The 22,394-nt window shown below is 42.4% G+C and overlaps 1 protein-coding gene and 1 long non-coding RNA gene across 4 annotated transcripts in view; one reads left to right on the plus strand and one right to left on the minus strand.

The window, feature by feature from the left end:
- Nucleotides 1–15,256, minus strand: part of IGSF11 (immunoglobulin superfamily member 11) — a 176,420-nt gene extending 161,164 nt beyond the window's left edge. The window contains exons 1-2 of one of the 3 annotated variants that reach the window (XM_083736706.1): nt 14,732–14,843; nt 14,206–14,487 (exon numbers count right to left, since the gene is read on the minus strand). In XM_083736706.1, coding sequence (XP_083592832.1) covers nt 14,206–14,275 — 70 coding nt within the window. In that variant the 5' untranslated portion in view covers nt 14,276–14,487; nt 14,732–14,843. Of the gene's footprint in view, nt 1–14,205; nt 14,542–14,731; nt 14,844–14,975 lie in introns of those variants that run through there. The other 2 variants (XM_083736705.1, XM_083736704.1) reach the window with 2 other exon arrangements.
- LOC310844022 overlaps nt 1–22,394 on the plus strand; it is a 322,076-nt gene that overhangs the window by 103,248 nt on the left and 196,434 nt on the right. The window lies entirely within an intron of this gene.

Raw genomic sequence — 22,394 nt, forward strand, 5'->3', positions numbered from 1 at the left:
TCCAGCCTTAATGAATAGAATTCAAGTTCTTTTTTTCACGTGCTGAACTTGCCAATAAAAATCAATGGGGCTTATGCCACAAAGTGTTTTATAGTCATTTATATTCCGTGGTTCCAGATAACCAAGAAAAAAATCCTCAAAAAAACCACACCATGCACATTTCTTGGTTGCACATAGTTTTTTTTCTCGACTTCTGTTAAAAAGTATAATGGATTCAAAGCTACAGCTGAAATTCAGTAAAGGGAGACTAGTGGGACTGAAGGGACCTTCTCTATCTTTTATTCCTGTTGGTTTTCCCACTAATATTATCCCTAAGCTTTTTCCTCTTCCAGTGAAGAAAAAGACAGACACACCCAGTATTTAAACCCACAGGTGAAAAAGCAGCTGAGGAAGCAATTTTCAGCAGAATTAGGTGAGGTGAAGCCATTTGCTTCAGGCAGAAGATCTTACCCTGTCCTTACACCAAAACAGCCTCATTGCCCTCACCACTGCACCCTCAATGTTGCAGCCTTTCAACAGTGGGGGCAAGGAGTGGTGGGGACCCAGATCTGTGGTGTGGATGGTCAGGGCCTTTCGCGCACAGCACCAAAATGTCTCTGGCTGCCACTGCTGGAGCAGAAAAGATTAACTTACCCCCCAAAAGCCACATCTTCTACAGTAGACAACAATCTCCAGTTGCATCTTCTAAGTATGTGGGTCAAAGTATGTGCAACTTAACACTACGTTTAAATCAACTTTGAGTGAGCTAGGCATGCCAGAACTCCTAACCAAGATCTTAAGCACTATAGAGTACCAATGAAACAAGCAAGAGTAGCCTTTGCCAGCCTGGTGCCATCCAAATGCTTTGGACTATAATTCCCATTTGCTATGCTTGTTGGAAGTGATGGGAGCTGTAGACCAAAAAAATTGGATGGTACCCGGTTGAAATGCAGCTGAAAGGTTTTGGGTGCTCTTTTCAAGAAACACAGCCTAAACCCAAAATAAGTGAACTTCAGAAATATGGCCCAAGAGAATGTGGGGGCACTATGAATCTTTGGGGGGGGGTCCTTCCATAAATAGTATTTGGCAGCATCTATGAATTTGGTTTTCCCCAAATTCTTATTGCTCCAAGAAGAACAAAAGTCCTGAAGTAATATAGCCTGATGTAATACCTTTTCTTTCAGTGGGTATACTCTAATATAAATGGTTTGAAGATCATGAAATCAACTACCGTACACATTACATTCATTTAAAAAAAACAGAAAGAGAATAATTAATGATGTGATCATCAATACTCCCTGGAAGTTAGAGAAATAAAAGATGCAATTATGAACCAGGACAGTGCAGGAAAGCAAAATGATCTTCCCACATTTGTCTGTACACAGAGCATTCTGGGAAAGCGTTACACTCCAGATCTATTACTTCTTTCAGTTAATAAAACAGTACCAGAGGATTAAGGTGTCACAGGAAGAAGGGATGATGCAAACTTATGATCTGAGACTACAACTTGCAAAGATTCACTCAAATGTGCACTGTAATGCACCACTGCTCCATAAGACTGCTGTGAAAATTGCTCTCGGTGTACAAAATAAAATTAAGTTCCAACGTATGTTTTGTAGGCTTAATAAATGTTTGACCATACAGGCACCAGAGCAGGAGGCTGCTGCTTGTGGGAATGTGAACAACTACAAACAAAGTGTTAACAACAACAAAACCACTCTCTCACTTATAGCAGATACTAAATCAGAGTACTGAATGTTAGCAGATATTTCAAAAGGTTGCTGGAACTTACAGTTCATTAAGCCCTATTTGGTTAAAACATAAAGTGCTTGAAATAGTAATCTAAGCTATAGTTTTACGTGTATTCAAAAATAAATTACATGGACAAACCAGCATTAAAATGTGGATGTTCATAACACATTGTACCGGAATGCAGCTTGGCCTCTTGGATTTTATATCCTTTCAAGCTCTGATTGAAAGGAGTTTCTATATCTTGTGGATGTGAGGGAATGGGGTGGATCCAAAAATGTGACAACTCTTTGTTATCTAAAGACTGGGAATAACCAAAAATATTATCAGATTTTGCCAAATGAAGGATTTTTAGGTATTTGAGTGGAAGTTGGAAGTCCCAAGGTTCTTGGTCCCACCAGCTCTCAGCTACTGATTTCACCCTTCCAGTGCAATATAACAACAGCAGCCTAAAGAGATGGCCACCAATTTGGGTTGGAGGTACAGTGGAACCTCGGGTTAAGAACTTAATTCGTTCTGGAGGTCCGTTCTTAACCTGAAACTGTTCTTAACCTGAGGTACCACTTTAGCTAATAGGGCCTCCCGCTGTCGCTGCGCCGCCAGAGCACACTTTCTGTTCTCATCCTGAAGCAAAGTTCTTAACCCCAAGTACTATTTCTGGGTTAGCTGAGTCTGTAACCTGAAGTGTCTGTAACCCGAGGTACCACTGTATTGGACGAAGGAGGGGACTATCAATGGCTTCTGGCCATGATGGCTATGCTCTACCTCCACAGTTGGAGGCAGCAATGCTTCCAAAAACCAGTTGCATGTACTCATGTGTTCATGTTTCACTCGCTGGTTTCCTACAGGCATCTGGGTGGCCACTGTGAGAACAGGAAGCTGGACTAGATGGGCCACTGGTGTGATCCTGCAGGCTATTCTTGTGTTCTTATAAGATAACAGTTTTGGCATATCATGAACCCATCATTAAAGTGTAAGAGTAGAAAGAAGCTGCATCTTAGAAAGGGTGCAAAACTACTGTCCTATAGCATGTTCCTAAGCATCTTTGCTCAAAAGTAAACCCCTCTTAGTTCCAAGGGACTTACTCCTTGTAAGTCTGTTTAGAGCTGCAACAGCTCTAGTCTGCAAAGTTATAAAACAAGTTATGGATAAACGAGGCTGGCACCTTGGTTCTACAACACATTTACTTGCAAGCGAATCCCATTGATTTCTCTGAAATTTACTTTGAAATAAGTACATTTAGGATTGCAGCCAAAGACTCTTGGATAAAAATAGCAAGGAGGCTGCACTCATACCAGTGCAAAAATAAAGAGTTCTACCAGTGATGTGCCAAAACAGAAGTGTATGGTTAAATATTACATATTCAGCACACAATAAAAAATTAATGAGCACAGGGGTATATACAAATGTTTTCTGCATTAGGATTTGGAGTAAGCTAATTTTATTTTATTGATCTGAAGAGGCAGGAAGCAATAGAGTCATAAAATAAAATGCCAATAATTATATCTAGAATAATTCTACATGTTTTCCTTAAAGGGATGTTCCCAGTTTGAAAACACTGACATGGAGTATTTCTCCACATCTGCCTGAACCACTTGGGTGTCACCAGTTCAAGTACCTCTAAGATCTACACCAAATAACAACTTTAAACTGCAGCAGGGGATCCAGATAGCACTACTGACCAAGTGCACAACCAGAATGTTGTATTTATAGCATCCACTTTGGACTCCACAACTCAATTTGTGCTTCATGAGGTACAAGGTATCCTGCAGCGCCTCTTCTTATCCAACACGTTAAAGCTGTTGCAGTAGGAAAATACAGATTATTCCAGAGCATAGAAGGTCAAAGGACTAAAACGTCAATTCCTATAAACACAGTAATCCCACAATGTCTCCCTTTATGGAAATGTTGATTTAACAAAGCAAGGGATCCAGGCAACACGAAGGCAGATTAAATCAAATGTGTATGGTAATGACAATTTGAAGAAGTTTAACACACACAAAGGATCTGATGTTGCAAAGATTTTGGCACATGTTTATCTTTCCGCTCCTATGCAATCTCACTGAAATATTACAGGAAGAAAGTCAAAGTCAAAAATATGCAGAAGCTAGAACTGAAAGATACAAACTTCACTGCTTTTGAGCCACTCAAGGCAAGTCTTTACCTTATCATGGACTATTTACTACCAAATCTGTGCAGTGCCATAGCAGCAAGAGTAGAAAAAATAATATATTGTCAGAAATATGAACATAAAAGCAAAAGCAACAGGAAAAAAATCAGAAGTAATGGGGGTGGGGCAGAGACATTTTCTCCCAATATAGGATGCAATCCTACCTAGGAGTGAGCACCACCGAATTCAATGTGGCTTGCTTCTGTGTATGTATGTCCAGTATTGCACTGCTTCATATTTAGATGGGCTCAGAATATCTCTTCATTTTGTCCATTATTTTAAAAGGATTTAAATTCCTCTCAACACTGAAAAGTCAATGACCAATGAAAATGAATGCTTAAAGCAAGAACCTAAGTATTTATTTATTTTTAGGATACATATTACACTACTCTGTGTCCAGGGCAGCTGTCTACCAGCTCCATCTGGTATGCAGGCTGAGACCCTACCTGCCCACGGACTGTCTCACCAGAGTGGTGCAAGCTCCTGCTATTTCTCGCTTAGTCTACTGCAATGCACTCTATGTGGTAACTCAGAAACTACAACTAATCCAGAATGCGGCAGCTAGATTGGTAACTGGCAATGGCCACCAAGACAATATAACACTGGTCCTAAGAGACCTACATTGGCTCTCAGTACGTTTCTGAGCACAACTCAAGGCATTGGTGCTGACCTTTAAAGTCCTAAACAACCTCGGCCCGGTATACGTGAAGGAGCGTCTCCATCCCCATTTTCAATCCGGACATTGAGATCCAGCTCCGATGGCCTTCTGGTGGTTCCCTCACTGAAGAAATGAAGTTACAGGGAACCAAACAGAGTGCCTTCTCAGTAGTATCACCTGCCCTGTGGAACGCCCTCCCATCGGATGTCTAGGAAATAAACAACTATCGCCCTCCCATCAGATATCAAGGAAATAAACAACTTTCTGACTTTTAGAAGACACCTTAAGGCAGCTCTATATCGAGAAATAGTTAATGTCTGATGTTTTACCATTTTTTCTATATGCTGTAAGCCACCCAGAATGGGTGGGGTATAAATAATAAAATATATTAAAGAAATAGCAGTGTTCAAGAGTTCCCGGAACAAACACATAGCACACGCACCCATGTCTTCAAAGCACCCATGTCTTCAATTCTAGCCCAAAATTCCTTTCAACATGTACACACACACACACACACACACACACACACTTCAATACCTATATTTTATATTTGTTTTTAATTACAGTTTTATGTATATTCTTTTTAGTTGATTTATAGGTATTAGTTGTGTTTTATCTATAATTTTATTTGAACACTGCTTGGGGAGCCTTTTTAATCAAGTCGTATTGGGTAGTTCCATAGAAATGTCAACCTATAGACTCAATTTTCATTTTCATATGTAGTTAACATGTTCTATATAATTTCAAAGATAATTTCCCCACGTTTCATTAATTGGCAACTGTTTTTCAAAATAGCATTTTACAAGTGAGTAAAACAACCACATGCAAGAAGCGTCACATACAAGATGACCCAGAATTTCTCTGATTTTTTCCCCTAAAGTGCAGTTAAAGACCTCTCCAAGAAAACAGAGAACAAGCTAATGAGCCTTTATTGTACTTATAGTTTTGCTGACAATTAATTTTATAGAATCATAGAATTGTGGAGTTGGAAGGAAACACAAGGTTCATCTAGTCCATTCCCTTGCAATGCAGAAATATGTAGGTGGCCTGTATGGGGATCAAACCCACTACACTTTATAACCAACTGAACTAATGGATGATGTTAGGAGCAAAATCAGATTCAGACAGTAAAACCTATGCTGCTTGAGTGTGTTACATTTGTTACAAAAGCACATGCCTTTCCCCGATCAACAAAATCCAAGAAAAGTTATTGAGGTTGCAAGAATGTTACATTAGTTACATATTTCAATACACAATAAAAAGGAAGTATTTAAACTACTACTTGATAATTTTTGTAGGAAAGATCAAGGCAGCTAACCAACTGTTTATTGATGCTCAATACTATTAGCTGAAACACAAAATATTATGTAAAGAAGCTTATAAATGTTACATTGGTCACCACAGAATGGTCAGCTTGCTTGTACTATCACATTTTCATGGGGGGAATATATAAAGCTAAAGTAGATATGAGAGATCACCAGCAGCTCTAAGGTATTTAACATAAATTGTGTTTAATAGCACAGTAGACAACTCTTCTCTACTGACTGAAAGTAAAACATATCATGAGAAAACAATAGTCTTTTGCACAGAACTAAGAAACTGTATTTCTCAGAAAGGAAGAACATGATGTTCCCATTTTCAGATTGCCACAATGATGAGCACCAGTGGTGATGCCCACACTGAACCACACCAGCTATGTTCATTCACTCATATATAGTTCTTACCTATAAACGAGCTCTCAAGAAAACATTTACCACTTTCCAATTTACAAAAGCAAATTACAAGAGTGGAACCTCGACTTATGTACAGCTCTAGTTACGTACGATTCCAGTTACGACCTTCAGTAGATGCTTTGACTTATGAACTTTCCGCTAGATACGAACAGAGGCCTTGCCAGCAGCCCAGAGCTCACCCGGCCGGCTGCAGAGCAGCGCTGAGGCCTCTGCTGCCAGGGAGAGGGCCCCCATCCCACCTTCAAAGTTGTGGAAGAGGTGTCGCCTGCAAGAGGCACAGCAGGGCGCACTGCAGCCCCAAACCCTGGCAAGGAACTAACCTGAGAAAGTCGAGAGAAGAACCTGGCCTGGCAAGAAAAAAAAGTGACCCTGGCCAAACTGAATCAGCTCTTTACTGACCCTTGCCCCACCCCCAGCTTGTAGCCAGGTAAGCCCACCCACCCTCAGTGCACGTAAGAAGAAAAAATGTTAATTTTTTTCATCTACAATACTGTCTTATTTATTTTATAGTACAGTACATTGATTATTGCCTTTGTTTTATGGATCTATGGTCTTGTTAGACAGTAAAATCTGTGTTAAATTGCTTTTTTAGAGGGTGTTTTTCATTGTCTAGAACGGATCAATTCACTTTTCCATTACTTTCTATGGAAAAGTGTACCTCTACTTATGTACATTTCTAGTAATGACCGGACCTCCAGAACAGATTATGATTGTAAGTAGAGGTTCCACTGTACGTAAATACTTTGGAGCAACAATGCCAACAGAAATGTCAAACGCAACAACTTTATTGCTCTTCAAAGGCATGAGCAGGCATTTAAAAGCAAAGAAAGCTAGCTTATCACTCCGATGAACTCCAAATATGTTGTGTGTGCAATTCTCCTTGAAAGAAACTGTTTACAAGCACTCTTGAATACTGTATTTTAAAAAGTATAATAGTAGCATCCTGACAAATAGATGAGTCACCAGAAAAAGTCGCTAAATATCCCCTAAGGGGTACCAGGGGGAATATTGCTTATTTGCCATAAGATGTAAAATGTTCTCTAGTGGTTAAGACTTGAACCATGGAGCCAAGAATATGCCATCTACTCATTCTACTGCAAGCCCGAACTGCTGAGTACCCCTACTTCTGTTGCATAATATGGATGCAAGCTATTTTACCTCTCCTCCAAGAGACCTTGCAAACAGTTCCCTGTGTTACAAAGATTTGAACATTTGTACTCTATACCACTAAAGGGACTGGGGCACAATGTAATCAATCAGTGAGGAAAAGGCAATGCAAGGGAGATGGAATACTCTATAGCTCTGACAATGCATAGTACGTTTTGGCTGGCCTCATGTATCAGCCAGTACATAAAATAAATTAAAGGCTGTCATTCCTACATAGCAGCTTTCAATGTAGACATTGCTGATCACCCGACAAGTCTAGTCAATTGCAACTCAACACTAGCCCAGATTAAAGTCACAATGTTGAACAAGTTCTCACATATGGATCATTCCACATCAAATCTCCTGGTGTCATGTGCTCTCACGACTCAGATTTTCTTCAAAAAAAAGTTTATGAGATAACCTCAAATTATTTTTTAAAGATTTTTTTGGTCCAAAATTTGGTTCAGGAGAATTTTTTTAAAATTTTGATTTTCACGCGATTTAGGCTAATGCAATTTCTGCGTCAGTTTTGAAAAAAGCTCCTGTTTCACTTATTTTTCAATCAATTGGGTTTTTTTTCATATCAAAACAAAGCTAATTGTGGTCCCTTTCAAAATAAGGTATAAAAATGGTATTAAGTGCCACAGAAAAGGGTCATTGACCATTCAAAGTCAATTTTTGTCATTTTATTCCCAGTAGGTTCAATAAGCCATAGCGCGCAAACCACAACTAACAAGTTTCATACTTTTTTTGTAGAATGGGAACAACCTTGGTGGGATATTCACAGCAGAAAGAACCACAAGTGAACAGAGAAAATAAAGATCACTGGGAGGCCTGCTCAGAAACATTTCACGTAGACTGTACTGTATATCTTTTGAAAGCATATGTCACTGCTATGTATATCAAGCATATACTATGAGTAAATAAATAAAGTTTGTTTCAAAAATAAATTTATTACAAAAAAAGCTGATATGGTATTTGAACGGAGTTTGGTTTTTTTATGACTGCTTCCCACATCCACCCCTCTGGAAGAGGCAAAGGAGATTTTTTTTTTTTAAGTCCATACATTAACTACTCAGTACATACATTTGTTAAAAGCTAGATTGTGTCATACTCTCCAAGCAGTTGTGTCCATTTGTCCAAACTGTCATTGCTTAACAGAGAACAGATCTAGACAGTCTCTACAGATGCACCAGAAGCCTAGATCTGGCATGCTGATTCTGCCGTCATTCTGAATGCATTGGTTTATAATTAGAAAATCTTGGACAAAAAAAAACTGAGAACATGTAATTATTTTTGCTACTGATATAGGCATTGAGAGAGTGGCTTACACAGACAAAAGGAAGTATAAATCTGTTTTGCTGCACTGTGATGAATAACTGTTGAAAAGGCTTTGATACAAGTGAAGAGGGAAATGCTGCTTCCTTTTAAAATAGATGGTACAAATACCAACCAATGGACAATGCAATCCTGAAATCAATGCCAAGTCCCATCTATTTGAGTAAGACCTGCAGCACTTCGAGGCTCTGGTACACCATGCAAGCCTCCCAATGTCAAGATGAAAACTGTTCTGATTCTCACCATATTTAACAGTGCTTCCCTTCTGTCATTCAGCCTTTGCTGTTCTCTAGTTCAGAAATAGATCCATGACAGTCTACAGCTCTTGTCAGGAAGCTTTGGGTAACTTCCCTTCCTACAAGAAACAAGAAAAATCTGTTCCATGGTGTACTGGGAGCGGTACAGTACTTCCCTCCCTGCTCTTGCTCCTTCTGTACAATATACTTTTAGTACAACAGTTTAGTACACAGTTGTTGTCCATTTACTGCCCTGAGTCCAGCAGTCTTCTTTAAAGGATGCCCTTCTGGGCACACTGAATTTCCCACCAGCGAATGAACTGTGCTTCGTACCTAGGGAAACTGTTGCATGTTCCGCTGCTCAAATAGCTGAGTCACTGGTACTGTAGTTGCCCTGTGCAATGCCTTCAAACAAGTTATTACTGATTGTCACCAAACTTGGATGGCCTTAAATTATGAATTTTAGACAAATTCATAAGGAAATGGCTACCAATGGCTACCAGTCATGATGATTACCCTTGAGGTTAGTCAAGAGGCTGCAACTAGTGCAGAATGTGGTGGCTAGGCTGCTGCTGGCAGCAAACTACCTTCACTATATAGCACCTTGTTTGCATGATTTGCACTGGCTGCCAATCCATCACTGGGCTAAGTTTAAGGTTTTGGTACAAACATATAAAGTTCAGGGCTAGGTTACTTGAAATATCACCTTATCCCTTATATATCCAGTAGATAACTGCATTCTGAACCAGAGTTTTGCTCCAACTTCCAAAAATATCAGAAGCCTGTTCTACAGTAACTTGGAGCAGGGCTTTCAGGGTGGCTGCCCCTTTGGAGGAACAGCATTCCTGTTTAAATACAACACATGTCCACTGTCTGTTCTTTTCTGGAGACCATTGAAGAATTTTTTTGTTTCAAGAAGCTCATCTAGCAGGATGAAAAGATCTCTTTGCCTTGGGTTGTTTAATAATAATAATAATAATAATAATAATAATAATAATAATAATAAATTTTATTTATACAATACAAAATGAACACCCATTTTTTTGTTTGGGGTACTGTTTTAAAACTATGATCAGCTGCTTTTATGTTATATCTATAAAGCACCTTGAGACACATGCAAAAGGTGATTAACAAATTCATAAATAATTATAATTATATTTACCAGCTCAAGTATCAGAGGCAGTATGCCTCTGAATACAAGCTGCTGGGGATCATGAGTGGGAGATGAATATTGCCTTCATGTCTATGGAAACCCCTACTTGGTTGTGAGAAGAGGATGCTGGACTGGATCTTATGCTGGACTTATCCCACAGGGTCTGGGATGAGTGACACACCTTTCCTCCCTTACAAGTAATTCTTGGCTTTGAAGAACAATGTGTACTGAAGGTAGCTGTGCATATTCTGTGCAACCCCAGTGTTAAAACTCCACTTCCAGTGCCGATATTTAAAAAGTCTAAAGAACACATAACCTTACACGTTCTTTCCACTGGTCTCACTGCTCCATCATTTCAGGATTATTATTTTTTATGCCATTATGGGAAAGTCTCCTTCTACAGTACAAAGCCAAATTAGAGTGCTCCCTAGCCCATTTAATAATAATAATAATAATAATAATTTTTATTTATATCCCGCCCTCCGCAGCCGAAGTCGGGCTCAGGGCGGCTAACAACAATAAAATAATGCAACATTCTAAAAACATTTCATTATAAAAATTAATTAAAATCAAATTGATGGCCACCATTAAGCAAAATTTACCCAAAAAAGTGAAAACAAGAGAATGGCCATCCCCTTCACATCACCACCCATTATGTAGGAACTGGATAAAAAATTCCAGATCCTAGATTGGGGCTTATGAGGACGTCACACTAATCATGCATGGTAGTTTGAGCACAATGCTTCTGTTTCTACAGAAATGCCTACCTTTCACTGGTCTACAGAGGGAGAAATCCTGTGACGACAGAAGAATTGTTTCTAATGCTTGGAAAGTTAGGAAAGAGCGTGCAGTTCTGCAGACAACCACCCACGCATTTCCTAAGAGTCAGGGGTAGCCAACATGGTGCACTTCAATTGGTGTTGGGACTACAACTCTAATCATAAATGACCACTTGGCTATGCTAACTGGAGTTGAAGGCAGTGACAGTCCAACAAATTAAGGGTGTCTCTGGAGCTACCCTTGGCTCTCCTAAAACCATTTTTCAATGGATTCAACTGATGCTGAATAGTCAAAGGCCAACCAGCGAAATAAATAAGTCTATTAAAGCTACTAGCCTCCTTACAAACTGAACATAATTGCAAATTGAAATCTCACTTTATTCACTAAGGCTAATCTGTGCAATGAGGAGGGGCACTACCAACCCTAACACTGCCAGCCACATCACAAACATAGTTGGGCACCAGGAAGGAAGTGAAATAATGGAAGTGAAGCAGCCAATCCAATTCTGACAGTGCCCTTTCATGTCTCATCACCTATGGCTCCCAGGCAAGTGCTTAAATACAAGGCTGTCGTGGACCAACTCACTTATCATTCTGTCCAATTTCAGAACAAGCCTTGGGCTGACAAATGCATGCAGCACTTGCAAGGAGTGAACAGCTAAGGGTGCTCAAATAGCAAGGGTGACAAGATGGGGTGAAATGGGTGGAAATGAAGCATTATACACACTGCATGCCAAGACTAGGGGCTGTGTACACACTATATACATTTAAAGCACATTTAAAACACATTCAATCCCACAAATAATTCTGGACAATGTAGTGTACTGCAAGCAGGATTACAATCCCGGTAATGCTTAACCAACTACAGTGCCCAGAATTATTTGAGGGAAATAATGTGTTTAGAATATGTTTTAAATGTATAGTGCGTGTACAGCCAGGAAAGCTCAGCAGAGGTTCAACATTAGACACACTTTTTCCAAGGCTGTAAAACCAAGCACAACTGTTTAAGGAAATCCCAAAACTGATAACAAGCACAAGGGAGTGCTGCAGACCCGAATTAAGGGAGCATTGGCAAAGGCACAAAACCAATTGCAGTGCAGCTGGTGGAGTTCTGCATCTGGATCATAGCAGCAGGGGTCTCAGTCCTTCACTCTCAAGCTTCAGCAGCACAACAGTCCCCTGCCAACGCACCACATGCTGTGGTAACCAAATCACATAATCCAAGAAGAAGAGGAGAAACTAGAGTCACAAATACCTTGCTTACTAAAATACCCACAATGTGATTTGAAAAACTACACCACAGTAAGATGCGTCTCTTCCTTTTAAATCACTAAAAGTATCAAGGAGTTGTAAAAGTTCAGCACTTCACACATAATTATGAGCATGGCGACTCTTACTTAATAGTTGCATGTAGTCAAACCAGCACAATAGCAAAACTGATCCCTGCATTCCTGTAAAGTTCTAAAAAGAAAAACAAACAATTCTTAACTCCCATCAGTAAACAGTTGGCATGAGATAGTGTTGAAATGTAGGTAACTCTGTGACTCCCAGTTCTTCCCTGCATTTGTAAACTGCACAACAGTAAGTATCACACTCTGATCCTAAGCATGATCACCTGCAAGAAACTCCCATTCAAATCATTTAGTTGCTTCCAAGTATGTTTAGAGTTCAATCCATGCACAGTTCAACTCTATGGAAATGATACTTCCTATCCAAAGTGAAACGCATCGTTTTGTCACACACAAATGTTAATATTGCTAAAACAAATCTGTTAGCACATCTTAGTGAGGTATTCATGATTCACATTTCTGACCCCAATGACTTCAACTGTGTTTAAAAAAAATAGAACAAATGGCCAGAGACACTTAATCTTTTCTATCTCATCAGAGTACAAGAATTGCTACCCATAATTAACAGACCAAAACTTATTTTTTAAAGTTTTAATACACTAGGATTAGAATATCCAAGTACTTACAGTTGAAACAGATTACACAGAAATAGTTACTCTACTATTGTATAAAAACTGTTTTTGAATGTGTGTTTCAAAGACTATTTTGTTGTATTAAAACAGAAACAATTAGCATAAAAGCAGTAAATAATCTGGATAAACTATCAAATCAGATCAAATGCGGGTATCCTGGGCTGCAGTCTTATCTGAGAATAACCCCAAGTGAACTTAAATTCTATAGCATGTTGGTTTGGGCTACCTGAGAGGGCTTTATACACTTTTCAGTGCTCCTGTCCTTCTGAACAAGAAAGTTCTCCTAAAACAAACTTCCCCGCATGCTTTCAGAAGAACCAGTGTTCAAGTCAATACCTTGAAAATTAAAGGAACTTCACCACAGTGAAGTCCAGCATTAAGAAGGTGGCACTAAAAATGAAGTATATGTACTGTAGAATAATGAAGTGACTAAGGGTGTGGGGAGCATTGCTTGGTTTTTAAAGATTACTGCATGTTCTATACAACTGGGAAAGTGGACCTCTGGATCATAACCCCCCCTTTTAAAAAAAGAGACACAGTAAAACTACGCTTTAATATTAAATACTGTTATTTTGACTGTGTGTGTTTCACAAAGAACACTATTTTGTACATAAACAACCAGCCCACACGCTTCTTAAAACGAAACAGAAAACACACCCTCTCCACGCCCGGTGGAAATAAGCTCTCAGCCAACCTTTATACCTCTGCATCACAAAAAGAGAAGAAGAGAAACATTACAGCAGAAAATAACGGCTTTCCCAGCTCCTTATAATAAAACCACTTCTACAGCTACAGTCCCTTGAAAGGTCGCTGGATCAGAGCGGACTCTCTCTCTCTCTCTCTCTCTCTCACACACACACACACACACACACACACACACACTCACATAAAACCCCTTTTAAAATCCGTATACATTATTCTCCTTTTCAACGCTCTGCAGAGGAGAAACAGGCGAGGCAAGGGGAGCGGTTCTGATTATTCTGCAAAAGCATCGAGGCGCTTAAGGCGGCACTGCTAAGGAGGACGAAACCCTCCTCGCACACTTACTCCTCACTCTCCGGGACTTTACAGCAACTTGCTTGGTTCAGCAAAATAAAAAAGCCGCCTTCCCCGAGAAGCGCCCGGCTCCTGGGCTGGGGCTCCTGACGCCGCCGCTCCGCCCGACCCCCGCAGCACCAAAGTTGCGAGTTCGAATCCGGCGCAGGGAAGGGAGGAAGGAGGCTGCACGCTTTTCTTCAACCGCCCCCCCCGCCCGCCCGCCCCGTCCAGGCACCCCCGCTTACCTCTCAGAGACAGCAGCGCCGCCAAAGGGGCCACCCAAAGCCCCCAGCCCGACGAGCCCTTGCAAGTCATGCCGGGCGCGGGGAGAGCAGCTGGCGAGGGCACCTCGGTCAGCGGCCGACGGCGCTTCCTCGGCTGGCAGGCAGCTCGCCTAGCGGGCGCCCCCCGAGGGGCTCCAGGTGCCTCGCCGCTCCGCAGCCCGGCCAAGCGGAGCTCCGAGCCGGGGCGGCTCCCGCTGCAGCAGCGAGCCGCTCCGGCTCCTCCCGCTGCAGCAGCTGCCGCCGCTGTCCCGGGACCGCCCGCCCGCTCTCGCACCACCGCCTGCTCCCCGGGAGGCTCTGGCGCTCCGGAGCCCCGGCAGCCCGGGGACGCAGCCAGGCTCGCAGCCGGCCCGAGAGCGCAGCCTGGCGGCCCCGCCGAGCTCCTGCGGCGCCGGAGGACGACGACGAGGAGGCGACGGTGGTGGTGGTGGTGGTGGAGGAGGAGGAGGAGAAACGGCAGCGGCGGCGGCAGCTTGCCTTTGGCCGCGCCACACGCACTCGCCGCCGCCCCCGCCAGCCTGGCTCGGGCTGCCCCGGGTGGGGCGGCGGGAAGGTGGGGAGGAGGAGGAGGGGAAGCGCCCGGCCCGCTCGGCCTCAGGCGCCTGAGGGGGAACCGGCGAGCGACGCTCGTTTTCGCGCGCGCCAAAAAAAAAAAAAAAAAAAGGGCGGGCTTCTGGAGCCGCGCGCGGGCCGGAAAGTTTGGGGCCATCAACGTTCCTGGGGAGACTTACCAGCGGCTCAGGAAACGGGCTGAGGTGGGTTGGCGGAGCGGGGGGGGGGGCGGACGCGCCACCTAAAATGGAAGAGGGCGGTTTTTTCTTTTTCTTTTGACTCGCCTCCCTCTCCGGGGAACGGCCTCGCACGTGCGAGGGAAAACTGCTGAAGTTGGGAAACGAGGCTGCTTCGGCCGACGGGGTGTTTTAGGGAGAAAGGAAAGGTGGTGGTCGGAACTGCGCCCGCACACACGCACACACGGGACCCTCGGCGACGGCGGAGCGCCGCTCGGGGATCACGTGCAGCGGTTGCCCGGAGTTGCACCTGCATTCTCCTCCCGGTGACATTGCAAAAAAAAGAGCCCGCCGGGGCATTGCTGGGGGGGGGGGGAGATGTGTGCGGAGCTCCTCTTGAGGGAGCTTTGGACGTACCGAAAGCAGTTTTAAATGTAAGGGGGGGGAGTTCCGAGAGAGATCAAAGTATGCATTTTAAAATAATAATAACTAAAAAAAATAAAAAATCACCCAAATCAGCCATTCGCATCTCTGCAGAGCGTTGCCTGAGCTGCACGGAACCCGGGCAGAAGAAATGCATTCATTCTCACTTCAGAGACATTCTTGCCGAAGGGCTTGGAGCCACTCGTGCTTCCACTACTCACAGCTCTGGGTAGTAGCCAAAGCCTCAGAATGGAGATTGCAAGGTTACAAGTCTGATTCCCGTATGGGACAGCTGCATATTTCTGCATTGCAGGGGTGTTGGACTAGAGTCACTGAGGGTTCCTTCAAACTCTACAATTCTATGGTTCTAGGTACTCTGGAGCTGAGTGCAAGCAAGACAGAAGTAAGGAAAGGTGGGGAAGGTGACAGTTTGCACATGTGATTTTGAAGGAGGAAAGTTTCTCCCTGCCACTCAACCTCATAGCAGAACACTCCTAAGCATAGGAAACTGTCTATCTAGCTCAGTACTGTTGACACAGACTGGCAGCAACTCACTAGGGTTTCAGACAGGGAGTTTGTCCCTTCACATCCTGCAAATGCCAGGGATTAAACCTAAGACCTTTCCCTTTACTGAGCTGTAGCTCTTCCCCTGGAATTCCAGGTTCCAGCACAGGGCAGGAGCACTTTTCTCCCATGAGAAAGATGAAAAAAATGCATGTTTGTTGTTTTATTTGGCCCACGTGGGACACCTTGTGATGTCCTCCACTCATCGCCTGGAGGCCACTATCAGGCTGCTCTTGAAGGTCCTTGGAAGCTTCAACTTGGATCATATTACATCATTGCTCCAGCTTCTGCATTGGCTTCCCGTATACATTTTGAGCACAATTCAAAGTGCAGATTTAGATTTATAAAGCTTTATGCGGCTGAGACACAATATACTTTGACTCATCTCCCGTGTTCTTTCTCAGCCCTGAAGATGAATCCAGGGTGTCTTCAGTTGACAACCTCCAAGGCATCGGGTGCAGGCAGCAATGGAATGAAGACATGTGCTCTTTCTAGGTGGCTACACCATAATCTTAGGAATGCATAAGTGTTGGTGCATCCTTGAGAAGCAATAGTCCATCTTATACATCACAAATCCTAATGCCTCTGAGCTAATGGTGATGTCAAAAACCCACCAGAATAAAACAAGCACTGATACTATCGCTGTAAGACTGAAGGAAAGTTGTGCAGGAGAAAATCAGTGGAGCTGGAAACTGCTTTAGTAGGCCTTTAGTTGTTGTGTATCTTCACAAAGATGTGCTGATTGCTATCAATCGCTGGCTTTCTTCATGACGTGCTCTGTTACCTAGTGCAACAATTCCACTTTTAAAAAGAAATTGACTTTTTGTGAAAACAAAAAAAAAAATTCCTTCCAGTAGCACCTTAAAGACCAACTAAGTTAGTTCTTGGTATGAGCTTTCGTGTGCTTTAAGGTGCTACTGGAAGGAATTTTTTTTTTGTTTTGACTATGGCAGACCAACACGGCTACCTATCTGTGACTTTTTGTGGTTAGGAAATGCATTGAAAAGTGTGGAATGAACAAATGGTTAAAGGGAAGATGTGTAAACACCCCACAAGCAAATCGGAACAAATGCAGGATGAATGTTACCTAATCCTCTTCGAAAGCCTTCTAGGTTGGTGGCCATCAGTGCCTCTTTTGGGAGCAAATTCCAAGTTTAACTAGGCGCTTCATGAATAAGTATTTTCTTTTGCCTGTGCTGAACCTTCCAACATTCAGCTTCACTGGATATCCACAAGGGAGAAAAACCTTACCTACTTTCTCCAAACCATGTATAATTTTATACCCTTTTTAATGTTGCCGCTTATTCATCTTTTCCCTAAACTGAAAAGCCTTTCCACAATGCTGTGGCCACTTTTCCTCAAAGGTGAGTTTCTCCATTACCTCGATCATTCTGGTTGCCCTTTTCTGAACCTTTTCCAACTCTACAATATCCTTTTAGAGATGAGGCAACCAGAACTGGATGCAGTATTCCAGACGTGGTTGCACCATAGTTTTGTATGAGAGCATTATGTTATCGGCCATTTCCATTTCAGTTTCATAATGATCCCTAGCATGGCATTTGCCTTTTCACAGCTGCAGTACACTGAGTCGACATTTTCATGGAGCTATCTACTACCACCCCATGGGATTGCTCACCACCAGTTCATGGCTCATGAGTGTATATGTGAAATTAAGATGATTTTTTTTTTTTTTTTTGTCCCAGTTTGTGTCACTTTACACTTGTCTAAACTGAATTGCATTTGTCATTTTACTCCCCACTCTGGTTTGGATAGGTTCTTTTGCAGCTCTTCGCAATCTCTCTTAGCTTTACCAACCCCAAACAGTTTAGTGTCATCAGCAAACTTGCCCACCTCACCTCCCTTAACTCTAAAAGAGATCATTAGGGGGTTTGGGTTGGGTGTCCATCAATATGCGGGTGATACCCAGCTCTACCTCTCTTTTAAATCAGAACCGGTGAAGGTCCTATGTGAGTGTCTGGAGGCGGTTGGAGGATGGATGGTGGCTAACAGATTGAGGTTGAATCCTGACAAGACAGAAGTACTGTTTTGGGGGGACAGGAGGCAGGCAGATGTGGAGGACTCCCTGGTTCTGAATGAGTAAATGTGCCCCTGAAGGACCAGGTGCATGGCCTGGGAGTCATTTTGGACTCACAGCTATCATGGAGGTGCAGGTCAATTCTGTGTCCAGGGCAGCTGTCAACCAGCTCCATCTGGTACGCAGGCTGAGACCCTACTTGCCCGCAGACTGTCTCGCCAGAGTGGTGCATGCTCTAGTTATCTCCCGCTTGGACTACTGCAATGCACTCTAGGTGGGGCTACCTTTGAAAGTCACCCGGAAACTACAACTAATCCAGAATGCAGCAGCTAGACTGGTGACTGGGAGTGGCCACCGAGACCACATAACACCGGTCTTGAAAGAGCTACATTGGCTCCCAGTATGTTTCCGGGCACAATTCAAAGTGTTGGTGCTGACCTTTAAAGCCCTAAAAGTCCTCGGTCCAGTATACCTGAAGGAGCGTCTCCACCCCCATCGTTCTGCCTGGACACTGATGTCCAGTGCTGAGGGCCTTCTGGCGGTTCCCTCACTGTGAGAAACCAAGTTACAGGGAACCAGGCAGAGGGCTTTCTCGGTAGTGGCACCCGCCCTGTGGAACGCCCTCCCACCAGATGTGAAAGAGAAAAATAATTACCAAACTTTTAGAAGACATCTGAAGGCAACCCTGTTTAGGGAAGCTTTTAATGTTTGACAGACTACAGTACTGTATTTTAATATTTTGTTGGAAGCCGCCCAGAGTGGCTGGGGAAACCCAGCCAGATGGGTGGGGTATAAAAAAGGTGTTGTTGTTGTTGTTATACCAAATTGGTAGCAGAGTTTTCGACCAAAAGGAGCAGTGTATTAAGACTACCTAGCACAAATGCTTCCCCCATACTTTCTCCCAATTTAGTGATCATTATATGTAAATATCATAATACATAGAACATTGACAAATTGGTTGTGGGGGAGGAATTGCCAATTGATTGCTTTTATTTTAGCCGTCTGCAGGTAAATATTAAAATGCATAGCAAGTTCAGGCAACATGAATTAAGTGCCCAGGAAACGTTATGCATCAAACGTTTCATTTCTCCAGAAGGACAAGATAGCTTCTGGGTCTGTGTAGATAAGAGCACCATACATTTCAGCAGAATGCATGCAGCTTCATCATTCAAATAACACTTTGTCTCTATGCTCTTGGCCCGCAGGATAAAGCTCTTGCACTCAAATAGTTGGGTACTGGATGCATACTCCTCACACTGCCAGAATTTTTTTTTATCAACTTTCCAGTATATAAGGTCAGTTTGGATGAAAAATAAGCTATGAGGACTTCTTCCATTTTGCTAGCCAGGTAATTTCATGGTGGGATTCTGCCTTACAGGTAAATCCTATGCATTTTGATTTGGAGCTTATTACAAGTGTGCATGATACTGCAACCTCAGAAGGGAAAACCATGCTCTTGAGAACTGTTTGTGTGTATAAAACATAGGGGGTGTTCAAACATAACTAGTCCCCAGTCCACTTCCAAATTTATTTTTGTGCCAATCTGTTAATTTCCATGTACCCTGAATATTACGATTTCTTACCATTTCTGTGCAATCTGTGTTTTCTATAACCACACAATGCTTGGAGACTTTCCTTGTACCGTATTTTTCGCTCTATAACACGCACCAGACCATAACACGCACATAGTTTTTAGAGGAGGAAAACAAGAAAAAAAATATTCTAAATGAAACAGTGGATGTATGATTTTTGTGGTTCATGCTGTGGCCACAGACCGGTGATCTGACAGTGGGTTTGGAGTAGCCCAATGCAAAAATCCTGAGGATCCATGTGGATCCATGCTTTGTAACCACGTTTTTGCACCACTGTGACCCTAGGCAACAGTGGGTGCGTGATTTTTTTTGGTGCAAGATGTAGCCATGGACATGCTATGTGATCTGATGGTGAATTTGGGGTGACCCAATGCAAAAATTCTGAGGATCCATGTGGATCTGTGCTTTGTAACCACGTTTTTGCACCACTGTGACCCTAGGCAACAGTGGGTGCGTGATTTTTTTGGTGCAAGATGTAGCCATGGACATGCTATGTTATCTGATGGTGAATTTGGGGTGACCCAGTGCAAAGATCCTGTGGATCCATGCTTTGTAACCACGTTTTTGCACCATTGCAGCCCCAGGCAACAGTGGGTGCGTGATTTTTTTGGTACAGACTGTAGCCATGGACATGTAATGTGATCTGATGGTGAATTTGGGGTGACCCAATGCAAAAATCCTGAGGATCCATGTGGATCCGTGCTTTGTCACCACGTTTTAAATGGGGAGGGAAGGAAAAACACAGAAGGGACAAGAAGCACAAGAGGGGTGTGCGGAGAAGCAGCTGGCTAAGAATGCAGGGAAGGAATTTAACGGGGTGGGGGGGAGGAAAGGAAGGCAAAAGTCCCCCCCCCAAGCCAGCCCCCTCTCTCTCTCTCCCACCTGCATGTGTTTCGGCTGCCTGCGAGTCCCTAGAGCACGGAGAGGAGGAGGTGGTGGGCTGGAGCCTGCACGCAGTGTGACTAGGAAAGAATTAGAAGGAAGGACTCGATCCTTTCCTTAACCCTCTGCTTGCCAGGAGGGCAGGGGATTCCCTGCTCTTTGTTGAGTTTGAGCAAACGCAGCAACAGAAACGGGTGGGCAGTAAGACCCTGAGGCAGAATGCAGGAAAGAAGCAGCTTCTGCCTTCCCTCCGCCCGACCGCCCGATCTGATTTTTGCCTGATTTTTGCCTATTTTTGCCCCTGCGCTCCGACGAGTCAGCTCCAGGGACCACACATTTGCTCAATAACACGCACAGACATTTCCCCTTACTTTTTAGGAGAAAAAATCTGCGTGTTATAGAGCGAAATTTACGGTAATTACAGTTTAAGCTTTCCTCCTCTTATTTCAGTTTACTGATTGTGGTCTTTTGCAGCCCCTTACTCTCTAGTCATAGTTCTCTAAGCTTTGTACTCAGAAGGTCTGAGGCAACTGCGGATCTGATTCATCTGGCATACTGGTGGGTCTTTCTTTCCACTCTACCTCTTAATCTCGGAACTGCATATTTATCTCTTTCTGGACTGAATATATTCCAAGAGTTTTCTAAGAGGTGTGTGTGTGTTGACTGGATCACTATCTTAAGCCATCTTATTTTTTATTTATTTTTATTTTCTGGGCTAGTTCTCCACCTCTGTTTCAACTTGGTGTCTCTCTGTCAGTTTTGTTTATTCTTCTCTGCCCAGAGTCCTACACTTTTAGCAGCTGAATAGCAGCCATGTAATACAAATTTTGCACATGTCCATTTTTATGTAAGAAAAAGCTTCACTTTTTAAATTTGTTGTTCAGGAAAGTTTTTAATGTCCTATTGTGCTTTAATTTGTTGGAAGCCACCCAGAGTAGCTGGGGGAACCCAGTCAGATGGGTGGCATATAAATAATAAATTATTGTTATTTAGTATTTCCATTATGATGCTGTTAAAGTCACATCTTTCTACTTGCACAATATCTAGTTGAACAATTCTGATCAAAATGGCTTCCCATTATTGTTCAGTATTCCGATTTAAAAAAAAATATAATAAAATGTAAAATTAAATAAATTTAATAAAGAAATAAGTAAGTAGAAGGTGTATTAATTCCTCTCTCCCAACACAGTTCTCTGGGTAATGAGCAGATTATTTAAAACAAGGTTTAAAATACACATCTCTCTCTGTTGCTTCAAGCACAAACTTTATGCACACTTAATTGAATGTCCCTCATATTTCTTCTTTTTATTGTGTTTTTATGTATCATTGTATATATTGTTGGACACATTGTTATTTTCTATGAGTTTTCAACATAAACACATTCTTTAAAATATAAATAAATAAAGGGATTGGTGTAGCTTCAAGTAAACATTTCAGGATAAGAGGAAAGGGCTGTAGCTTTGCATAGAGAAAAGATCACATGTTGTATCTATCTGCAGGCCACAAAAGTAAAATGAATTTTCTTCTCTCTTGCCCACCTTCAGTAAATTATTCTGAATGACTTAACTATGCTCTATGTATTATTATAACACAGTGAGTGAAGTATTTGTGCTAGGTACTGTAAAATAAAATTTTTTGCATAGCAGGCAAAGACTGTGGAATCTTGATTGTTACTATTGGTTGTTACTATTGTTACTATAGGCATCTAGTAAGTCAAATACTATTTATTTGACTTACTAGATGCCTGCCATAAAAGTCTCCAGGCGACTTACAAAAAGGCTACAAGCCCAAAGGGCAAACATTTCAGTAAAACCCTTTTCAGTCAAACCATTTGAAAAACTCCACCCAGAAAACACAAAAATAACAAAAGAAAACAAAAACAGCAAGATCATTTCACCATACAGTGGTGCCCCGCAAGACGAAGGC

The sequence above is a fragment of the Podarcis gaigeae genome (assembly GCF_964106915.1).
Source record: "Podarcis gaigeae genome assembly, chromosome: 4".
Lineage (NCBI taxonomy): Eukaryota > Metazoa > Chordata > Lepidosauria > Squamata > Lacertidae > Podarcis > Podarcis gaigeae.